Here is an 18767-nt window from a genome sequence, read left to right as displayed (position 1 = left end):
GATAGGCAGAACTGGTTGGCACAGATAGGCAGAACTGGTTGGCACAGATAGGCAGCTTTGGTTGGCAGTGCACTGATTGGCAGCATTGGTTGGCACTGGTTGGCACTGATAGGCAGAATTGGTTGACACTGATAAGCAACACTGGCACTTATAGGCAGCATTGGTTGGCACAGATAGGGGAGAGGGGGAGTTTCACATTCAGGATATTGTGAAAATTGCCAGAGCTGTTCAGTGTAAGAAGCTGTCAGATAATGACACTACATGCAGGAAGAGACACCAGCTGTTAAGTCAGCGGTGATGTAGAGGATGGGCGGGACTGAACAGTTATTAAACACCAGCCAATGGGATGGGTCTGGGCAGACCGCTACATTTCTCTGGCTCCACCCCCTCTCTGAAGCAGCGAATCATTGGCTTGTGTTGATGGCGCTTGGTTCCGCCCACCCCCGACATCGCGGCTGAGTTGTGATGACTTACAACTCAGCCGCAATGTCGGGGGTGGGCGGGACCAAGCGCCATCAACACCAGCCAATGATTGAGCTGCTTCACAGAGCAGGCGGAGCCACATAAATGTAGCGGCCCGCCCAGACCCATCCCATTGGCTGGTGTTTGATGGCTGTTTAGTCCCGCTCACGCCCGACATCATTTTGACAGCTGGTGACTTTCCCTGCATGTAGTGTCATTTTCTGACAGCTTATTACGCTGAAAAGCTCTGGCAATTCTCACGATCTGCTGCCTGTGAAACTGTTTCACAGGCAGCGGACGCCACACACTCTCATGGATGTAGCATTTCTGGGGAGATCTCTGGAGACAGCACGGGGTGATTAGGGTGTGCTCAGGCACACCCGGCACACCCCGTGCGCACGCCTATGCCTCTGATTAAACCAACCTTTTTCCATAATTGGATAGGTTATTAGCCATGTAAAAAATGCCTTGTTTGCCAGTTTAACACTTGCAGGAGAAAGACTAGTAAAGAATTCAGATCAACAACAACTGATCAGGTATATCCTATCAAACTTTTTTGCACTCGTGCCACTGACAATATTGTTTACCTACTGACTTGTCCATGTGGTAAACAATATGTCGGGTGGACTATTAGGTCATTCACCACCAGGGTGTCTGAACATATAAATCTAATTAAGGCTGGTAGTACTAAACAAACAGTTCCACGTCACTACCATCAATACAATGCTCGTGACCCAACAGGAACACAGTTTTTAATTATAGACAGATACATAGCTTTGTGGAGGGGCGGAGCCAAAACTAGAGGAGTATCCAGATTAGAGACTTTCTGGATATATGAGTTACAGACTCATCACCCACAAGGGATGAATGTGGAATGGGACATTAACTACTTTATTAATAGATCTTAAAGAGAGTTGGAACGATATTTTCTTATTCCCATTTTAACTCTATTTTCAATTTAAATACATTTTTAAAATCATTCATTATACATTGAGCCATACGATTGGCATTTTGCTTAGACCTTTCCCTTTAAGGTCAGTTTTATAATATTGTTTTATGTACACATTTCTGATAATAATTATTGTGTATCGATTTAAATATATTCATCGATGACCCCATTTTGGAAGTGGTCTTGACGCTTATGGAGTGACTGCTTATGAACGGATGTATGTATTTGGTTACCGTGATTGCTGCTAAGGTTTGGCCTTTACGGAGCTAAATTATTTGCTATTTAATTATGGTTTCAAATTATATATATTTTGGCCTGTAGAGGGAGGCCTGTGTTCTCTCCGCTATGTATAGGTTTTCAGGATTTCCCTCAGATGAAAAGGCTGTGGTGATTACTAAGGCAGTGAAACTGATCAAATCACCTGTGCAAAATAATGGAAATCCTGAAAACCTGACCTGTTGGGGGGGCCTGAGGACTGGAATTGAGAAACACTGGTATAGTACCACCATTTTTGGTCATTCTGATGCGGTGGTCCAGCCCTCCCCATTACTAGTATCCAGTACCAAGCCTCGTTTTCATAACGAGGCTTGGATATGTACATCTTTACATCCAAAAATTACGTCATTCCGCTCCGTCCATAACGAGGCTTGGATATGTACACCTATACATCCAAAAAAAAAAAAAAATTACGTCATTCTGCTCTGTCCATAGCGAGGCTTGGTTGCATCTGACACTTCCTGGTATAGCAGGAATGGTATTTGCATCCGTTTATTCGGATTTAATGGTGGTTTGATGTGGTTTTCCTTCTTGGGAGTGTAATATATGCCATACTATTCCATACATAGGTGAACAATTTGCCATTATTATTACTTCCGGTTTTTAAACCGGAAGTGAGGTCACATCCTGCTTGGCATCCCAGCCATTCGAATCTGGGGGTCATCTTATCTATAAATAGTGGCGGGTGGGGGTCCACACCCCAGATGATGACATTTTTAGTCGAAACGCATCGGTTGACCCATCCACAACATCGCTTTTGGTACCTACAATATGATAAGCCCGTGATGAGCTTCTAACATGTGAGTTTTATCCTACTTTTAATAAACAACACTGTTCATACAGTATCACGCTATGTGAGTTTCTTTCATAATTTCTTGTATGGCATGTGGCTACTGAGCCTCTAAGAACTTATGATTTACACCGTGATTTGGGATCATCATAGTCGATTAGCTGATTGGATCCAGGACCAGCTGTTTAGATCAAGTTGATTGATTAAAGCTTTTGGTGACTTGGGCGGTGTACACCTTCCCCAGTCATTTTGCACTTGGTAAACCCCCTTTTCTACCATTGGTGGTGGTACTTCTGTTAAGCTGTTGTTCCATCTTCAAGATGTTTGGACTTTAGTCACTTCATGCACTTTCCTTTTTTATTCACTTTATGGTGACAATTTTTATGTTTTCACAACATGTTGGTACATCAATGTTTATAGCACGGTCACGTGGTGACACTTTTATTATTTAGTCATATATTATTATATGCAGTTTTGGCTTGTTAATATCAGATGTGGTTACTTTCTATATCCTTACACAGGTATTAGCTCTACATTTTTCCAATTTATTCCTAATTTTGCTTTACTCCAAAGTTGTGTGGTGGCTTATATTTGTATTACACACAGCGCAGTTTATTTCATTACAATTTTTACAGATGAACTGTGCCAAAATGCACAGAAAACACCCACAGCAGGGGGGAATCTGACAGTCTGCAGTGATCAGCGTCATGGCAGGTGGTGGGGTAGTTGCAAGTACCGATCTCCCTGTATGGTTCTTCATGAAGCAGCTGAAAGCCGCTTCTCTTCTTCTCCCTCCTGTGGCTTTCAGCTGCTTCATGGAGAATGACATAAACAAGACCGAGGATAAAATCCAAGGAAAAATCCAAGCTTTACTCACCGGCCAGCCCACTGACAACTGAATCAACCTTTCTAACAGTATGCGTTAAAACAGGGGTTTAGTCTGCACAAATACATGCGTAAGCCTCAGAGCCTTGTCACGGCACCCTGGTATCTGTAGTCCTATCTCTAGCTTATGAGAGACTCCACAATGGAAGCACATGCATTCTGATAGATAGGTGGAGGTCAGGTGGACTGAAAATAGCCAACCCCTTCTTAGGCCCCATACACACGACCAAACATGTCTGCTGAAACTGGTCCGCGGGCCAGTTTCAGAAGACATGTTCGGTCGTGTGTAGGCCCGAGCGTGCAGGATTCCAGCAAACATTTGCCTGCCGGGCCTTTTCCCAGCGGACAAATATTCCTGGACTTGTTTTAAAACAGTCCGCTGGAATCCTGCCCGTCGGACATGTTCGGTCGTCTGTACAGACCTACCGTACATGTCCGAGCGCCCGCCATCCCTCGCATGCGTCGAATGACTTCGACGCATGCGTGGAAGCATTTAACTGGCAGGCCCGCCCACGTCACCGCGTCATCGACGCGGTGACACAGCGGACACGCCCCGCGTATTGTTTACACGCGGCTTTCTGTACGATGGTTAGTACAGCCATCGTACAGAAAGCCCCGGCCAGACACGTACGGTGAAAACGGTCCGGCGGACCGCTTTCATCGTACTTGTTTGGTCGTCTGTACACGGCCTTAAAGGTACAGGAGCACACTGACCACCCAGCAAATCGCACAATGGCTGCAAAGGTGTCAGTGTGCTGCCTGACCAATATAGCAGTAATACTACAACAAAAAACAGTGTCCACCATCCCCACCTATAACTGGCCATTGCAGCAAGTAGCATAGGAAGGCAACATATGATATAAACAAGACCAAGGATAGAAAAATCCAAGCTTTACTCACTGGTCAGCCCGCTGAGATGGAGAACCATACAAGGAGATCAGTACTTGTAACAGTGGCGGCCGGTGGTAATTTTATTTTGGGGGGCGGCCTCCCACTGGTCAGTTGGTCGGTAGCACTTATCCCATTGCTTCACAAGCTTTCCCTGCTCAGCGGCGGCCCGTTTGCCTACTCTCCACGGGTCATCACAGCGGTGGTGGCTTCTGTTTCCTCCTTTCTCGGCGGCCAATCGGGAGTCTTCTCTTTTCATCCATTTGGAAAACGGGTCTCACACCTGCTTCTGATTGGCTAGATTGAGGATCAGTGTTTCAACGGCGAATATTCATTCGCCGTTGTAACACATTTGGGTGGGCTCTGAGCGCATTCTCTGCATCCTGATCCCACCCTATTTTGAAGCCTATTGGAGCCTCTGGTTCTAATCAGGAGTCTAAAAAAAAAAAAACTGAACACTGTAATTCATGCGCTTGGTGTCCTAAAAGGGGCTGGATGCAGGAATAGGCGGTGGTGGTCATGGATAGAGGGGGTTGGTGGCTTCTCGGCCTGCTCTATAACAACCAGCTTTATTTTCACACAGAATTGGAATTGGTCGATCATTTTCCTACTGATCTGAGTTTGAACCCTTCTGAAAATTTGGAATTTGCTAGAAAATGTATAAACTAAATGAAATTAAACAAAATAAAAGTTAACATATTACAAAACAAATTAACAAATCTATCCGAAACTAAACAAATGTTTCCATTTTGCACATGTCCAGTTTTCTTAGGGTCCTTTCACACGTGCGGACCGTTATTTAGATCAGTTTTTTATCATCGGTTGTTTTTTTCATCCGTTTTACATCCGTTTTTCATCAGTTGTCATCTGTTTTTCATCCGTTTTTTCATCTGTTTTTTCATCCGTTTTTTTTTTGTTAGAACTTTATTTTTATTACATATTTTGATGAAAAACGGATGTTAGCGGATCGGACCGTTTTTCGTCTGTTCCGTTTTTTTGACGGAAGAAAAATAGGGTTTTGTTCCGTTCAAAAAAAAGGAGCTTAACGGAGACGGATGTTAACGGACGTTAGCGGATGCTCATCCGCTAACGTACGCTATCCCATTGGAAAGCATTGCAGTCCGTAAACGGACGTATGAAAAAACGGACAAATGCACGTGTGAAAGGACCCTTACAGGGAATTAAAACTGCCACATCCCTTAGTAAAAGCACCACACAGTGAACACATTACAGTAAGGCACACCTCTAAAGCCGCGCGTACACACGATCAGTCCATCCAATGAGAACGGTTAATCAATGAAGCTGACTGATGGTCCGTCGCGCCTACAACACCATCGGTTAAATAACCGATCGTGTCAGAACGCGGTGACGTAAAACACAACGACGTGCTGAAAAAAAAACAAAGTTCAATGCTTCCAAGCATGCGTCGACTTGATTCTGAGCATGCGTGGATTTTTAACCGATGGTTGTGCCTACTAACAATCGGTTTTGACCTATCAGTTAGGAATCCATCGGTTAAATTTAAAGCAAGTTGGCTTTTTTTTAACCAATGGTCAAATAACCTATGGGGCCCACACACGATCGGTTTTGGCCGATGAAAACGGTCCATCAGACCGTTGTTCTTTGTTTAACCTATCATGTGTATGAGGCTTAACCCTTTTATTGCCCAAGATGTTAACACCTTCACAGCCAGTGTCATTAGTACAGTGACACTGTATATTATCAGCATTGATCACTGTATTAGTGTCACTGGTAATGTCAGTTCCCACCCAGTATCATTTAGTGCCAGATTGCCCTCCATGCCATCACAGCCCCATTATAAGTCACTGTTGGCCGCCATTACTAGTATAAAAAAAAAAAAATTCCAGTACAAACAGATTGTAGACCAGATTCACAAAGGAGATACGACGGAGTATCTCAGATACTCCGTCGTATCTCTCAGGCCGTGTACAGACGACCAAACATGTACGATGGGCCATATTCTCATAGAAGTTACGATGGAGTATCTCAGGATACTCCATCGTATCCCTCTTTTTTGGCCCGTGTATCTATGCGACTGATTCATAGAATCATTTTTGCATAGATACACTTAAGATCCGCCATCTGTAAGTCACTTACACTGGCGGATCTTAAATGTAATGACGTCGGCCGCCGCTAGATGGCATTTACGTGAAGGACTCATTTGCGTATGCAAATGATCCTTCTACGCCGATTCCCGAACGAGTTTGCGTCGCGTAACCGTCGCTAACGTTGTTTGCGTAAGCGGAAACTTACTCCTGCTATATGAGGAGTAAATTTCCGCAAGTCCCACGTAGGCCATGTTACGGATGGCGTCGGGTCCGCTTCGTGTTTTTTCGTCGGGTACGTCGTTTCCGTAAGTCGTTCTTGAATACGACTTTACGTCAATGACGCACACGTCGGCGTCATTGACGTTTTCCGCCGAGAACTGGAGCATGCGCACTGGGCTTTTTGAAGCCCGGCGCATGCGCAGTTCATTAGAATCGGGGGCGCGCTTAATTTGAATACAAGCCGCCCCCTTGGAGATCCGCCAGGCTACGCCGGGGCATTTACACTCCGCCGTCCGAACTTACGGAGCAAGTGTTTGGGGAATACAACACTTGCTCCTGTAAGTTGGGACAGCGGAGTGTAAGTGCCTTAAGCGCAGCCCGCGGATTTTTAGAGAGAATATGGGCCGATAAAACCGGTCCGCCGGACCGTTTTCACCGTACATGTCTTCCCGGGGATTTCTGTATGGTGGCTGTACACACCATCATACAGAAATCCGTGCGTAAACAATACGCGGGGCGTGGCCGTGGCGACGTGGGCGGCCCTGCCAGTTCAATGCTTCCACGCATGCGTCAAAGTCATTTGACGCATGCGAGGGATGGTGGGCGCTCAGACATGTACGGTAGGTCTGTACAGACGACCGAACATGTCCGAGCGGACATGATTCCAGCGGGCTGTTTTAAAACAAGTCCAGAAATATTTGCCCGCTGGAAAAAGGCCCGGCGGGCAAATGTATGCTGAAATCCTGTCCGCTCGGGCCTACACACGACCGAACATGTCTGCTGAAACTGGTCCGCGGACCAGTTTCAGCAGACATGTTCGGTCGTGAGTACTGCCCATCAGAGTATCTATGCGACTGATTCATAGAATCAGTTACGCATAGACATCCCTAAGATCCGACAGGTGTAATTGTTTTACACGGTCGGATCTTAGGATGCAGTACCGCGGCCGCCGCTAGGGGGGAGTTTGCGTCGTAAACCAGCGTCGGGCAAATTAGGAGTTACGGCGATCCACGCCGGTTTTTCGCATTCGCTACGTCGCCGCTAGTCTAGTTTCCCATCGCAAAGTTAGTCGATCGCAAAAATGACGTCAGCTCGCGCAAAGCACGGCGGGAATTTCGAAACGGAGCATGCGCAGTAGGTCCGGCGCGGGAGCGTGCCTAATTTAAATGTTACCCGCCCATTCGATTTGGACCGCCTTGCGCCAGACGTATTTACGATACACCGCCGCAAGTTTCCAGGTAAGTGCTTTGTGGATCGGGCACTAAAACTGAAAACTTGTGGCGGTGTAACGTAAACAGCTTACGTTACACGGGCGCTATTGTACCTGAATCTGCCCCTATAACTTTAATGCAAATCAATCAATATACGCTTATTGTGATTTTTTTTCCGATTTTTTTTACCAAGGTCATGTAGCAGATTTTGGCCTAAATGTATGAAGAAATTTGAATTTTATTTTATTTTTTTTTTTTTCAAAATGTATTCTCTATTTTTGTTTATAGCGCAAAAAAAAAAAAAAAAGACAGTGGTGATAAAATACCACCAAAAGAAAGACATGTTGTTTGAGTACACTGCACAATTTGCAGTTAAAGTAGCGCAGTGCCGAATAGCAAAAAACAGCCTGGACATCAAGGGGTTAAAATATTCTGGAGGTCGAGTGGTTAAAGTGATAAAACATGGAGAAATTCGCACACATCACAGAGATGTACTTCATATGACACACAGAGATACCTTCTATCCAGTCCAACAATAATTTACTAACACATACAAACTCTACCGGAAATGTTGGAGATTTCTCCTTCTGGACACGAGACGCACTCATAGCAGCATTTGTGAATTGAAGATCCAAACTTTTTTCTGCTGCCGGGTATACAGGGATCTGAACATCGAGATACCGGAGGCTGAAATCACATATTATTATTATTATTATTATTATTATTATTATTATTATTATTATTATTATTATGTGAATGTCCATCTCTCATGAGATTATACAAACAAAATGTTACAAATAATAATGAGGTTCAGGTTTGCCTCTACCATGGGTTCAGGGGGCATTCTGCAGGTTTGAGATCCATTTAAGGAGCACTAATTATGGGTTTTCATTTATTTATTATTTCTAGTAATAGTAGTCTAGTTGATAGGTTATTATTTTAGGTTGGGTTTTTGAAGACTTTGGTTTCAGGGGTGGTGTTTTGGGGGTTTCATTTTTTTTTTTTTTATTTCTGTATTTGTTTATGTTTCTGTGGCTTTAAGTTTAGGGTGTTCAAACACAACATTCACTTGTTACTGACTTGATCACAGGCAGGGGTGACTTTGGCAACAGGAACCGGCACCGAGAGATCCACAGAATCCACAACAGAGGGCAGTTTTTTGATTCTGATCATTTCCACCAAGGAATACTCATATAGGCTATACCATATTATAGTCCCTGTCTAGCCTAAAGGATTTAACCACTTGCCGCCTGCTCTATTACAGAATGACTGCGGCAAAGTGAATATACTGACTGGACGTCATATGACGTTCCTCAGGATATTGAGCCGCTGCACGCCCCCGGGGGCACGCATCGCGGCGATCGTTGTTGCAGGGTGTCAGTCTGACGGAGACTCTTTACCACGTGATCAGCTGTGTCCAATCACAGCTGATCACGATGTAAACAGGAAAAGCCTGTAATCGACTTTTCCTCACTCGCGTCTGTTAGACGCGAGTAGAGGAGAGCCGATCGGCTGCTCCTCTGACAGGGGGGGTTTGTGCTGATCGATTATCAGTGCAGCCCCCCCCCCCTGAGGATTCCCACACTGGACCACCAGGGATGCCAATAGATCACCAGGGATGCCCATCACAGGTATGCCACCCTAGACCACCAGGGATGAAAATCACAAATAATGGATGCCAATCAGTGCCCACAATGGATGCCAATCAGTGCCCACAATGGGCATCACTGATTGGCAGGCATTATTGTTTGGCACTGATTGGCATCCATTAGTACAACACATACATTAGTACATTAGTGCCACCTATCAGTGCCCATCCATGCCGCCTATCAGTGCCCATCCATGCCACCTATCAGTGCCAATCCATGCCGCCTATCCGTGCCCATCCATGCCACCTATACGTGCCCATCCATGCCTCCTATCCGTGCCCATCCATGCCGCCTATCTGTGCCCATCCATGCCGCCTATCCGTGCCTGTCCGTGCCGCCTATCAGTGCCCATCCATGCCTCCTATCAGTGACGCATATTAGTGCCCTTCATCAGTGCCCATCAATGCCACCACATCAGTGCCACCTCATCGGTTCCCATCAGTGCCGCCTTATCAGTGCCCGTCAGTGCAGTACCATCAGTGCCCATCAGTGAAGGAGAAAACAAACTTATTTACAATGTTTTATAACAGAAACAAAAAAAAACTTGATTTTTTCAAAAAATTTCCAATTGCTCGGCTACTCCCTGGAATGCATCTCTCGTGTAGTTGACAAACCTTTGCTGGTTGTAATATATGTAATTTATCCAATCTACATTTTTGCTAACAGTTATTATGGGGATTAGGGATTCAAAACCTGCCTTTACCTGGTCTTGGGCCTTGAATTCATCAGGGACCCCCCTTGGGACTCCGATGGCATCTAAATACACATGAGGGTCAAAACTTCCCGGAAGGGCTTCCCTTTTTGTCCTCTTACCCTGTGTGTTGTGAGTACTTTCCGTTAGGATGTGCAGAGGCATGATGGCCTTTTCAAGGGCACATTCTTCCTTCCATTGCCCCTCCAACCTGGTCCTCACCTGCATGTCTCCACATGTCTCCACATATCCAATACACATCCCCCATGGATTGACTTTGATTTTGTACTAAGTCGGCCGAGACATGACTTTAAGAAGCACAGTAGCCCTTGAAAAAGTTGCCTAGGTTTTTACCCCTCCCTTCATGGTGAGCATAACAAGTGTAATTTCCAGGGTATATGGTGATATAGCTATCTTGGGTATTGAGGCCCTAGTGTTTATGGGATATTAATTTTTCCAATTCTCATATGTTAACTGGTTAGTGGAAATGTTAGTGTAGAGGCTTAGGAAGCACTCTTCCTCCTTCTTAGGTATAACTAATGGGACTGCACCCAAATGTGGCCTAGCACTACCACAGACATAGCAGTTGGTTTTATTATGTTTACTAGCGCTATATCTCATCCATTCTAGCCAGAGATTGACTTCCGAGAGGCCGGTTTCAACCTCCATTGTATCTTTGAAGGTAGGATCCGCTATTGCAACCATGTCCTTCAGTGTTTTATTTGCCTGTAGGGCCAAGAGGGGAAGGATTTAGTGTTAGACCACGCCGCGGGATCTTGTATCTTCAGAAATGTACCCCTGTGAAGGTAGTGAGTAATCATTTTTCTGGTCATACACATTCCCCACCAGACCCTGTCCAAGTGCAAGGGGAGGAAGAACTCCTATTGATTAAAATTCTTGACTCTCATATTCATTGTGATAAACTACAATACCTATTAAGATGCAAAGGCTATGAACCACAAGAGGATTCTTGGGAGCCTGAGGAGCGTCTTTAAGATTAAGAGTAGGGTTGAGCCAAACACCCCCCCGTTCGGTTCGCACCAGAACCTTCGAACGGACCGACCGTTCGCGCAAACATTTAGAACCCCATTGACGTCTATGGGACTCGAACGTTCGAATTCAAAAGTGCTAATTTTAAAGCCTAATATGCAAGTTATTGTCGTAAAATGTCTTTGAGAACCCGGGTCTTGCCCCAGGGAACATGTATCAATGGAAAAAAAGTTTTAAAAACGGTATTTTTTTCTGGTGCAGCGATTTTAATGATGCTTAAATAAATTAAAAAAAAAAATGAAAAATTATGCCTGTGAAGTGGCACGTGTTTAGAACTGTCCCTGCACAAAATGAGATTACTTTAAGAAAAAAGTAATTTAAAACTGCTTGCGGCTTTAATGTAATGTCTGGTCCCTGCAATATGGATGAAAATCATTGAGAAAAATAGCACAGACACAGGCAGTACACACACCACGTAGCTTTAGATGCAAACTACAGAGCACACGGCCAGTACACACCAAGTAACTTTAGGTGCAAACTACAGAGCACACGGCCAGTACACACCAAGTAGCTTTAGGTGCAAACTACAGAGCACACATGCAGTACACACCAAGTAGCTTTAGGTGCAAACTACAGAGGACACAGGCAATAAACCATGTAAGAATACTGCAGCTAGCACAATCACCTGCCTGCCAGTAAATTAGGAAGAGCGGATCTAGCTAAACTATACAGTGTAAAAATATATGTACAACACCTGGGATGTATATATATATATATATATATATATCCTCTACATATGGTAACTTTAACTGACTAGCCTGCCTGCCTGCCTGCTCTATTTACCTGCAAAAAATGACACTCTCTCTGTCTCTCTTTTAACCATTGCAACACACTACACAAGGTCGACCTGCAGGCGGCCTTTTATAGTGTGGGGTGTGTACTAAACCCCCTGAGCCATAATTGGCCAAAGCCACCCTGGCTTTGGTAAATTATGGCTCTCCGTTTTTTGTAAGCTGTGATTGGCCAAGCATGAGGGTCATAGTGCATGCTTGTCCAATCATCAGCCAGCAATGCACTGCGATGCCGCAATGAATTATGGGCTGTGAAACGTAACTCGAATTTGTCGCGAACGAGCCAAAACGTTCTTAATTCGACGAACGATCGAACATACGATGTTCAAGTCGAACATGAGTTTGACTCGAATACGAAGCTCATCCCTAATTAAGAGGATTTCACAAGAGATTTCCTCAAAAATCTGTCCCTAAGACTTCCAGAAGGTGTCCTGGGAGGGGAGGGGGGGGGGCGGTCAGGACTTGGGCTTAAACTTGGGAACTCTTCTGTGTCTGGCATTGATTCTTCTCACTGAGCTATCTGGGATGCTGGACAGCGACCAGCCTGATCCATTGGACAATACTGCCTGCTCCGTTGGATAACCCTGTCTTGAGTCTTGATTGCTGTTGAACCTTAAACGCCTTGCTCCTCCCATGAACTTTCTATAAAAGCCTTGCCTTTGCACTTCCTGTTGCCAGATTATTGTGGTCTGTTCCTGCATACTACTTGAGCTACAGTCTATTGCTGTATGGAAACGACTTTGACTTGTGACCCTGACTACAAAACGTTCCTCCTGCTTCAACCTTGGCTTGTGACCTCAACTACGAAACTCTGTCCTGAACAGATCTCAGCTTGTGACCCCAACACTGATCATTGGTCTAGCAATTCAGACGTTCCTATCTTTGGAAGACCTGAGAACTAAGCTTGTCTGACATTGTCGGCCATTGGTCTCCACTAATTACAGGTATTCTCCTAACACCTTATAATATCCCACAACCGTCACACCTAATAATATCCCACAACTGTTACACATAATATCTCACAACAGTAACACCTAATAAAATCTCACAACTGTCATACCTACTAATGTCACTGTACATAATCTGTCACCAACTAGCAGAAGTGTTCCTGTTTGGTCGCATTAAGTCAGACACCATTTATCCAGGAGACACTTCTAGGAGCTCTGCTTATAAGAAACTTTTCACGTGCACAAAATTACTGCAATCAACAACCTTCACCAACTCAAAACATTATCCCATTCATGAGCAGCATATTTGCTAGTATATCTTAGGCCGGGTACTCACGACCAAACATGTATGGTGAAAGCGGTCCGTCGGACCGTTTTCACCATACATGTCTGCCAGAGGGCTTCTGTACGATGGTTGTACACACCATCGTACAGAAGTCCGCGCGTAAACAATACGCGGGGCGTGTCCGCGGTGTCGCCGCGTCGATGACGCGGTGTTGCCGCGACAATGACGCAGCGACGTGGGCGGCCCGCCTTTAAAATGCTTCCACGCATGTGTCGAAGTCATTCGACGCATGCGAGGGACGGCGGGCGCCTGGACATGTACGGTAGGTCTGTACTGACGACCGTACATGTCCGAGCGGGCAGAATTCCAGCGGACTGTTTTAAAACAAGTCCAGGAATATTTGTCTGCTGGGAAAAGGCCCGGCGGGCAAATGTTTGCTGGAATTCGGCCCGCTCGCGCCCACACACGACCAAACATGTCTGCTGAAACTGGCCTGCGGACCAGTTTCAGCAGACATGTTTGGTCGTGAGTACGGGGCCTTAGTGTAGCACCCTCTAATGTGCTACTAGAATGGTGCAGACAAATTCACAATGGTAAAATTAGTCTTTAATCTGGGTCAAGAGTTTATTTCAGGTCAGGCTGGATCATACATGGTCATACAAGCAGGTGTCTCCCTGGTTATGGGAGTTTGGATACGTTTCTAGAAGCTGGAGGGTGGAGGCCAGGAGGATTGATCTGCTAACTTAGGGGAGCTTAGCCAATCTCCAGGCAGTTGGCCTGGCATGGGGCTAAGCCATTCCTTAGGTATAGATAAATCATGCTGGCTGGGGAGTTGGGTGGAAGTTGGAGATGGAGTGCTAAGGAAACTGTTGGTGGCCTTAGAGGGGGGGGCTCTGCCGCCTCGGGATGGAGCTTGGGCTGGCCTGGGAGAATCCTGACAGCAGTGCAGTTTGAAAGGAATCTTTCCTAAAAAGCAGCAGAAACAAGGAGGACAGTGTAAGTACATCAGCATGTTCAGGGACTCACAAGGGGAAAGATTTCCACATGTAGCAAGATGGAAGACAGCCATGTGCTTAGATCATTCCTTTCCCTTGCCCTGGGAGATCTTCGGTGAAGCCAGGTGGGCTGGTGAAGAAGCAGCCAGGTGGACTGGTAGTTCCTAGAGTCAGTAGAACTCGGATCAGTGTCTATAGAGGAGTTGGATATACTCCTGGATGTTGCTTACTACTCAAAGTACTATTTTCTAAGGGACTGAGCGTTCCTAGTCCTTAAGGGGCTTTTTCATCTTAAAGTGGTTGTAAACCCATTTTTCTAACTTTATGCTACAGGTAAGCCTATACTAAGGCTTACCTGTAGCTACCCTGGATATCTTCTAAACCTGCATGGTTTAGGAGATATCCCCCTGTGTCTGCATGTGCCAAAGTGATCGGCACATGCACACTGTTATCGGCGGCTCCCGCAAGCATGCACAGGAGTGACGTCATCGCTGCTCCAGTCGGAGGGGGGGTCGAGGATGGCTGCGGGGGCTTTAATCTAAGGTAAGTAATACATAATGAGCTATGCATACTAGCTCATTATGCCTTTGTCTTGCAGGTTTTTTTTCTCTTTAAGGGTTTACAACCACTTTAAGATGTCTGTGCCCAGAAAGGAGGACAGTTCAAGACCATGTACATACGGAGGAAGTTGTCCCTGTTTTTTGATTCAAGTTGGGCATCCCATATATTCCTTCACCCAACCAAGTTGTTACCCCTAATAAAACATAAAAACAAAGCCAAGTGACTGACTTATTTTTCTCTGGTTGCAAGCGGAGAATGCATGTTGCCTAGCTGTGAAGAAATAGAAGAGTCGGTTACCTGCAGCTCCTGTTTAGGGATGAGCTTCGCGTTCGAGTCGAACATCATATGTTCGATCGTTTGTCGAATTACGAACGTTATGGGTCGTTCACGCCAAATTTGAGTGGCGTGTGGAGGCCCATAATTCACTGCGGCATTGCAGTGCATTGCTGGCTGATGATTGGCCAAGCATGCACTATGTCCCGCATGCTTGGCAAATTACAGCTTGCAAAAAACAGAGAGCCATAATTGGCCAAAGCCAGGGTGACTTTGGCCAATTATGGCTCAGGGGGTTTAGTACACGCCCCACACTATAAAAGGACCGCCTGCAGGTCGGCCTTGTGTAGTGTGTTGCGGTGGTTAAGACAGAGAGAGACAGAGAGAGAGTGTCATTTATTGCAGGTAGATAGAGCAGGCAGGCAGGCAGGCTAGTCAGATAGAGTTACAGTGTGTAGAGGATATATATGCGTCCCAGGTGTTGTACATATATTTATACACTGTATAGTTTAGCTAGATCCGCTCTTCCTAATTTACTGACAGGCAGGCAGATGATTGTGCTAGCTGCAGTATTCTCACGTGGTGTACTGTCTGTGTCCTCTGCAGTGTGTACCTAAAGCTACGTGGTGCCAGAGTTAGGCTAGGATCCGACTGGTGTAAGTCACTTACACCGTCGGATCCTAAATGCAATACTACGCTGGCCGCTAGGCGGCTTTTACGTCGATTTCAGCGTTGCATATGCAAATGAGCCGATACGCCCATTCCCGAACGTTTTTGCGCTGCTTCGCTGTAGTTTATGTTGTTTTCATAAGCGTAAGGTTACCCCTGCTATATGAGGGGTAACCTTATGTCGGTCCGCCGTATGCCATGTTAAGTATGGCTGTCGGGACAGCGTTGGCTTTTTCCGTCGTTTACGTAACTCGTCGCGAATAGGGCTGTGCGTTAATTACGTTCACGTCGAAAACCAATGTATTTGTGGCGTACTACGGAGCATGCGCACTGGGCTACGTTTAAGGCCGGCACATGCGCAGTTCGTTCGGCACGGGAGCGCGCTTAATTTAAATACAAGCCGCCCCCTTTGAATTACGCGGGAATACGCCGGGCCATTTATACCACGCCGCCGCAAATTACGGAGCAAGTGCTTTGAGAATACGGCACTTGCTCCACTAAGTTGTGGCGGCGTAGTGTAAATAGCTTACGCTACGCCGGAATCTACATGAATCTGGCCCTGTGTCTGTGCTATTTTTCTCAATGATTTTGATCCATATTGCAGGGACCAGACATTGCATTAAAGCCGTAAGCAGTTTAAAATTACTTGTATCTTATAGTAATCTCATTTTGTGCAGGGACAGTTCTAAACATGTGCCACTTCACAGGCATACTATAGACACCCAGCAGGTATAATATTTAAAGGACCGTTTTTAAAACTTTTTTTTACATTGATACATGTTCCCTGGGGCAAGACCCTGGTTCTCAAGCCTGTTTTACGACAATAACTTGCATATTAGGCTTTAAAATTAGCACTTTAGAATTTGAACGTTCAAGTCCTATAGACTTCAATGGGGTTCTAAATGTTTGCGCGAACGTTCGGTCCATTCAAAGGTTCTGGTGCGAACCGAACGGGTGGGGGGGGGTGTTTGGCTCATCCCTACTCCTGTGTGGGTAGTGCTACTTTAAAATAAGGCTAAAAAAATTCTTTAAATCATAATTATGAATTTCCTGAGGTAAAGGTATAAAAAGAAAACAACCAAGTGATTTCTTACTTTGCCTTTTTTCCAGTAGAAGGGATCACTCATATTGGGAAATGTTTGAGGCACAAAGTCTGGGCTTAGAATCTTGCAAATTCTGAAACGATGGGCATAAAAATAATCTTTTATAAAAAGCCACATGTGTAACCTGAGATCAGTTGGAACTTCTCTTCTCTCATTAAAGTAGATCTTGCCTCCGGTTGGGTCGGTGTAATTAAGATTTCTCACATATTTGTGCAGCTTTTCAAAGAAGACAGAAATAGACACATTACCATGTACAGTAATAAGAGTTCTGGAATTAATTAAAAAAATATAAAAACAGTGACAGGTATTCAAGATACTAGGCGGTCTTTCTATAAATATGAATAAATAAATCAGGACAATTACTTACCGTAGATACTCGAGTATAAGCCGAGTTTTTCAGCACATTTTTTTGTGCTGAAAATGCCCCCCTCGGCTTATACTTGAGTCACCTTTTTGCACCTGATCTCCTGGACTTTGGGGACCCGGTACCAGCCGGCCGGTACAAGTGTGCAAAGATTGTTGTCCGGGGGACCTATGGCCGGGGAGTACCGATTCTTCAAAGCCGGGCACCCCTTCTATAGACTCCCATGTTAAACGGTAATTTCTTTGGTGATTTTGGGGAAACGGTACCAGCCGGTCGTAGGTCTTCTGGACCCGAAATTTAGTACACATATAGCCCCATTTCTCCTCTACAAGTGTGCAAAGTTTGTTGTCTGGGTGACCTACCGCTTGGGAGCACAGATTTTTCAAAGCCGGGCACCCCTTCCATAGACTCCAATGTTAAACGTCAGTCGAGGCATGGGCACAGTGAGGCATGGGCACAGTGAGGCATGCACATGGACACAGTGAGGCAAAGTGAGGCACAGTGAAGCATGCAGATGGACACCCTAGGCTTACAATCAAGTCAATACGTTTTCCCAGGTTTTTGTGGTAAAATTAGGTGCCTCGGCTTATATTCGGGTCGGCTTATACTCGAGTATATACAGTATTTTCCCGGCTATAAAGGCCCATACACACGGTAAGAACATTGTCTGAAATTTACTGTCCAAAGCCTGATCAGTCAAATTTCTGAACGTTAGTATGGTGCTTCCAACAACCAATTTTGACTATTCCGATGACAAAACTGTAGCAAGCTAGTAAAAAATCTTCGTCCATAAACGCAAAGTCCAATTTTTGCAAATTGTGTATAGTTTTTGTACGGAAAAAAATATTATAAAAACCCACGAATGATGGGAAGCCATGAACAACTCAAAACAACCCAGAAGAAGTTTTCCAGGAAAACTAGAAATTGGACTCCAGAAAGAGCTTTTGTCGCATGTCTATTAAAAGCTTTTGTTAAAAAAAAAAAAAAAAAAGGAATAATAGCATTTTTTTTTATGTGACAATAATTCATCTAAGGATGGGCAGTATAATATTTATCTTAATGTAATAATATTGTTGTGTGTCATCTCGTCTTATTTTAAATTGTGGCCAATATGCATGTTAAATGTTGTTGACTTATCATTGTTTTGTATAATTCTCCTTTAAGTTAGCATGGCAGGGTGTGTGTCCTATGCCTATATACTTTTGCTAATACAGTAGGTGTTCCTTGTTCCTATAGCTAAAAGTTGGGAGGTATGGGTATGCAATGCAAATAAAATCACAAGTCAAACAATAGTAACCAGCAAGTCCTGAGAAAAAACTATGACCTCCAGGTATAAAAGGGAAGAGAATTACCTTTTATGTCAGACTGCTTGCTTCAAATGCTCAAGCTTGTGGCACAATTATAAAACAACAAGTTCCAAGAAATGTGCTTATTCAGCATTAAAAACTATATAAAGGGCTGGATTCAGATAGAATGATCTATCTATGTGGCGGCGTAACGTATCTCAGATACGCCGCCGAAAATTTGGGCGCAAGTTCCGTATTCAGAAAGAACTTGCGCCCTTAGTTACGGCGGCGTAACGTATTTGGTCCGACGTAAGCCCGCCTAATTCAAATGGGGATGATGTGGGCGTGTTTTA

General features: G+C 44.9%; 1 protein-coding gene across 1 annotated transcript in view; it reads right to left on the bottom strand.

Annotated features, from left to right (window-relative positions):
- Window positions 1-18767, bottom strand: part of LOC120927477 (vomeronasal type-2 receptor 116-like) — a 53317-nt gene that overhangs the window by 2343 nt on the left and 32207 nt on the right. Inside the window, exons 2-3 of the mRNA XM_040338221.1 lie at window positions 16756-16980; window positions 8308-8436 (exon numbers count right to left, since the gene is read on the bottom strand). Coding sequence (XP_040194155.1) covers window positions 8308-8436; window positions 16756-16980 — 354 coding nt within the window. The remainder of the gene's footprint in view (window positions 1-8307; window positions 8437-16755; window positions 16981-18767) is intronic.

The sequence above is a fragment of the Rana temporaria genome, chromosome 1 (genome assembly GCF_905171775.1).
Source record: "Rana temporaria chromosome 1, aRanTem1.1, whole genome shotgun sequence".
Lineage (NCBI taxonomy): Eukaryota > Metazoa > Chordata > Amphibia > Anura > Ranidae > Rana > Rana temporaria.
This window is presented reverse-complemented; position numbering and strand designations above follow the sequence as displayed.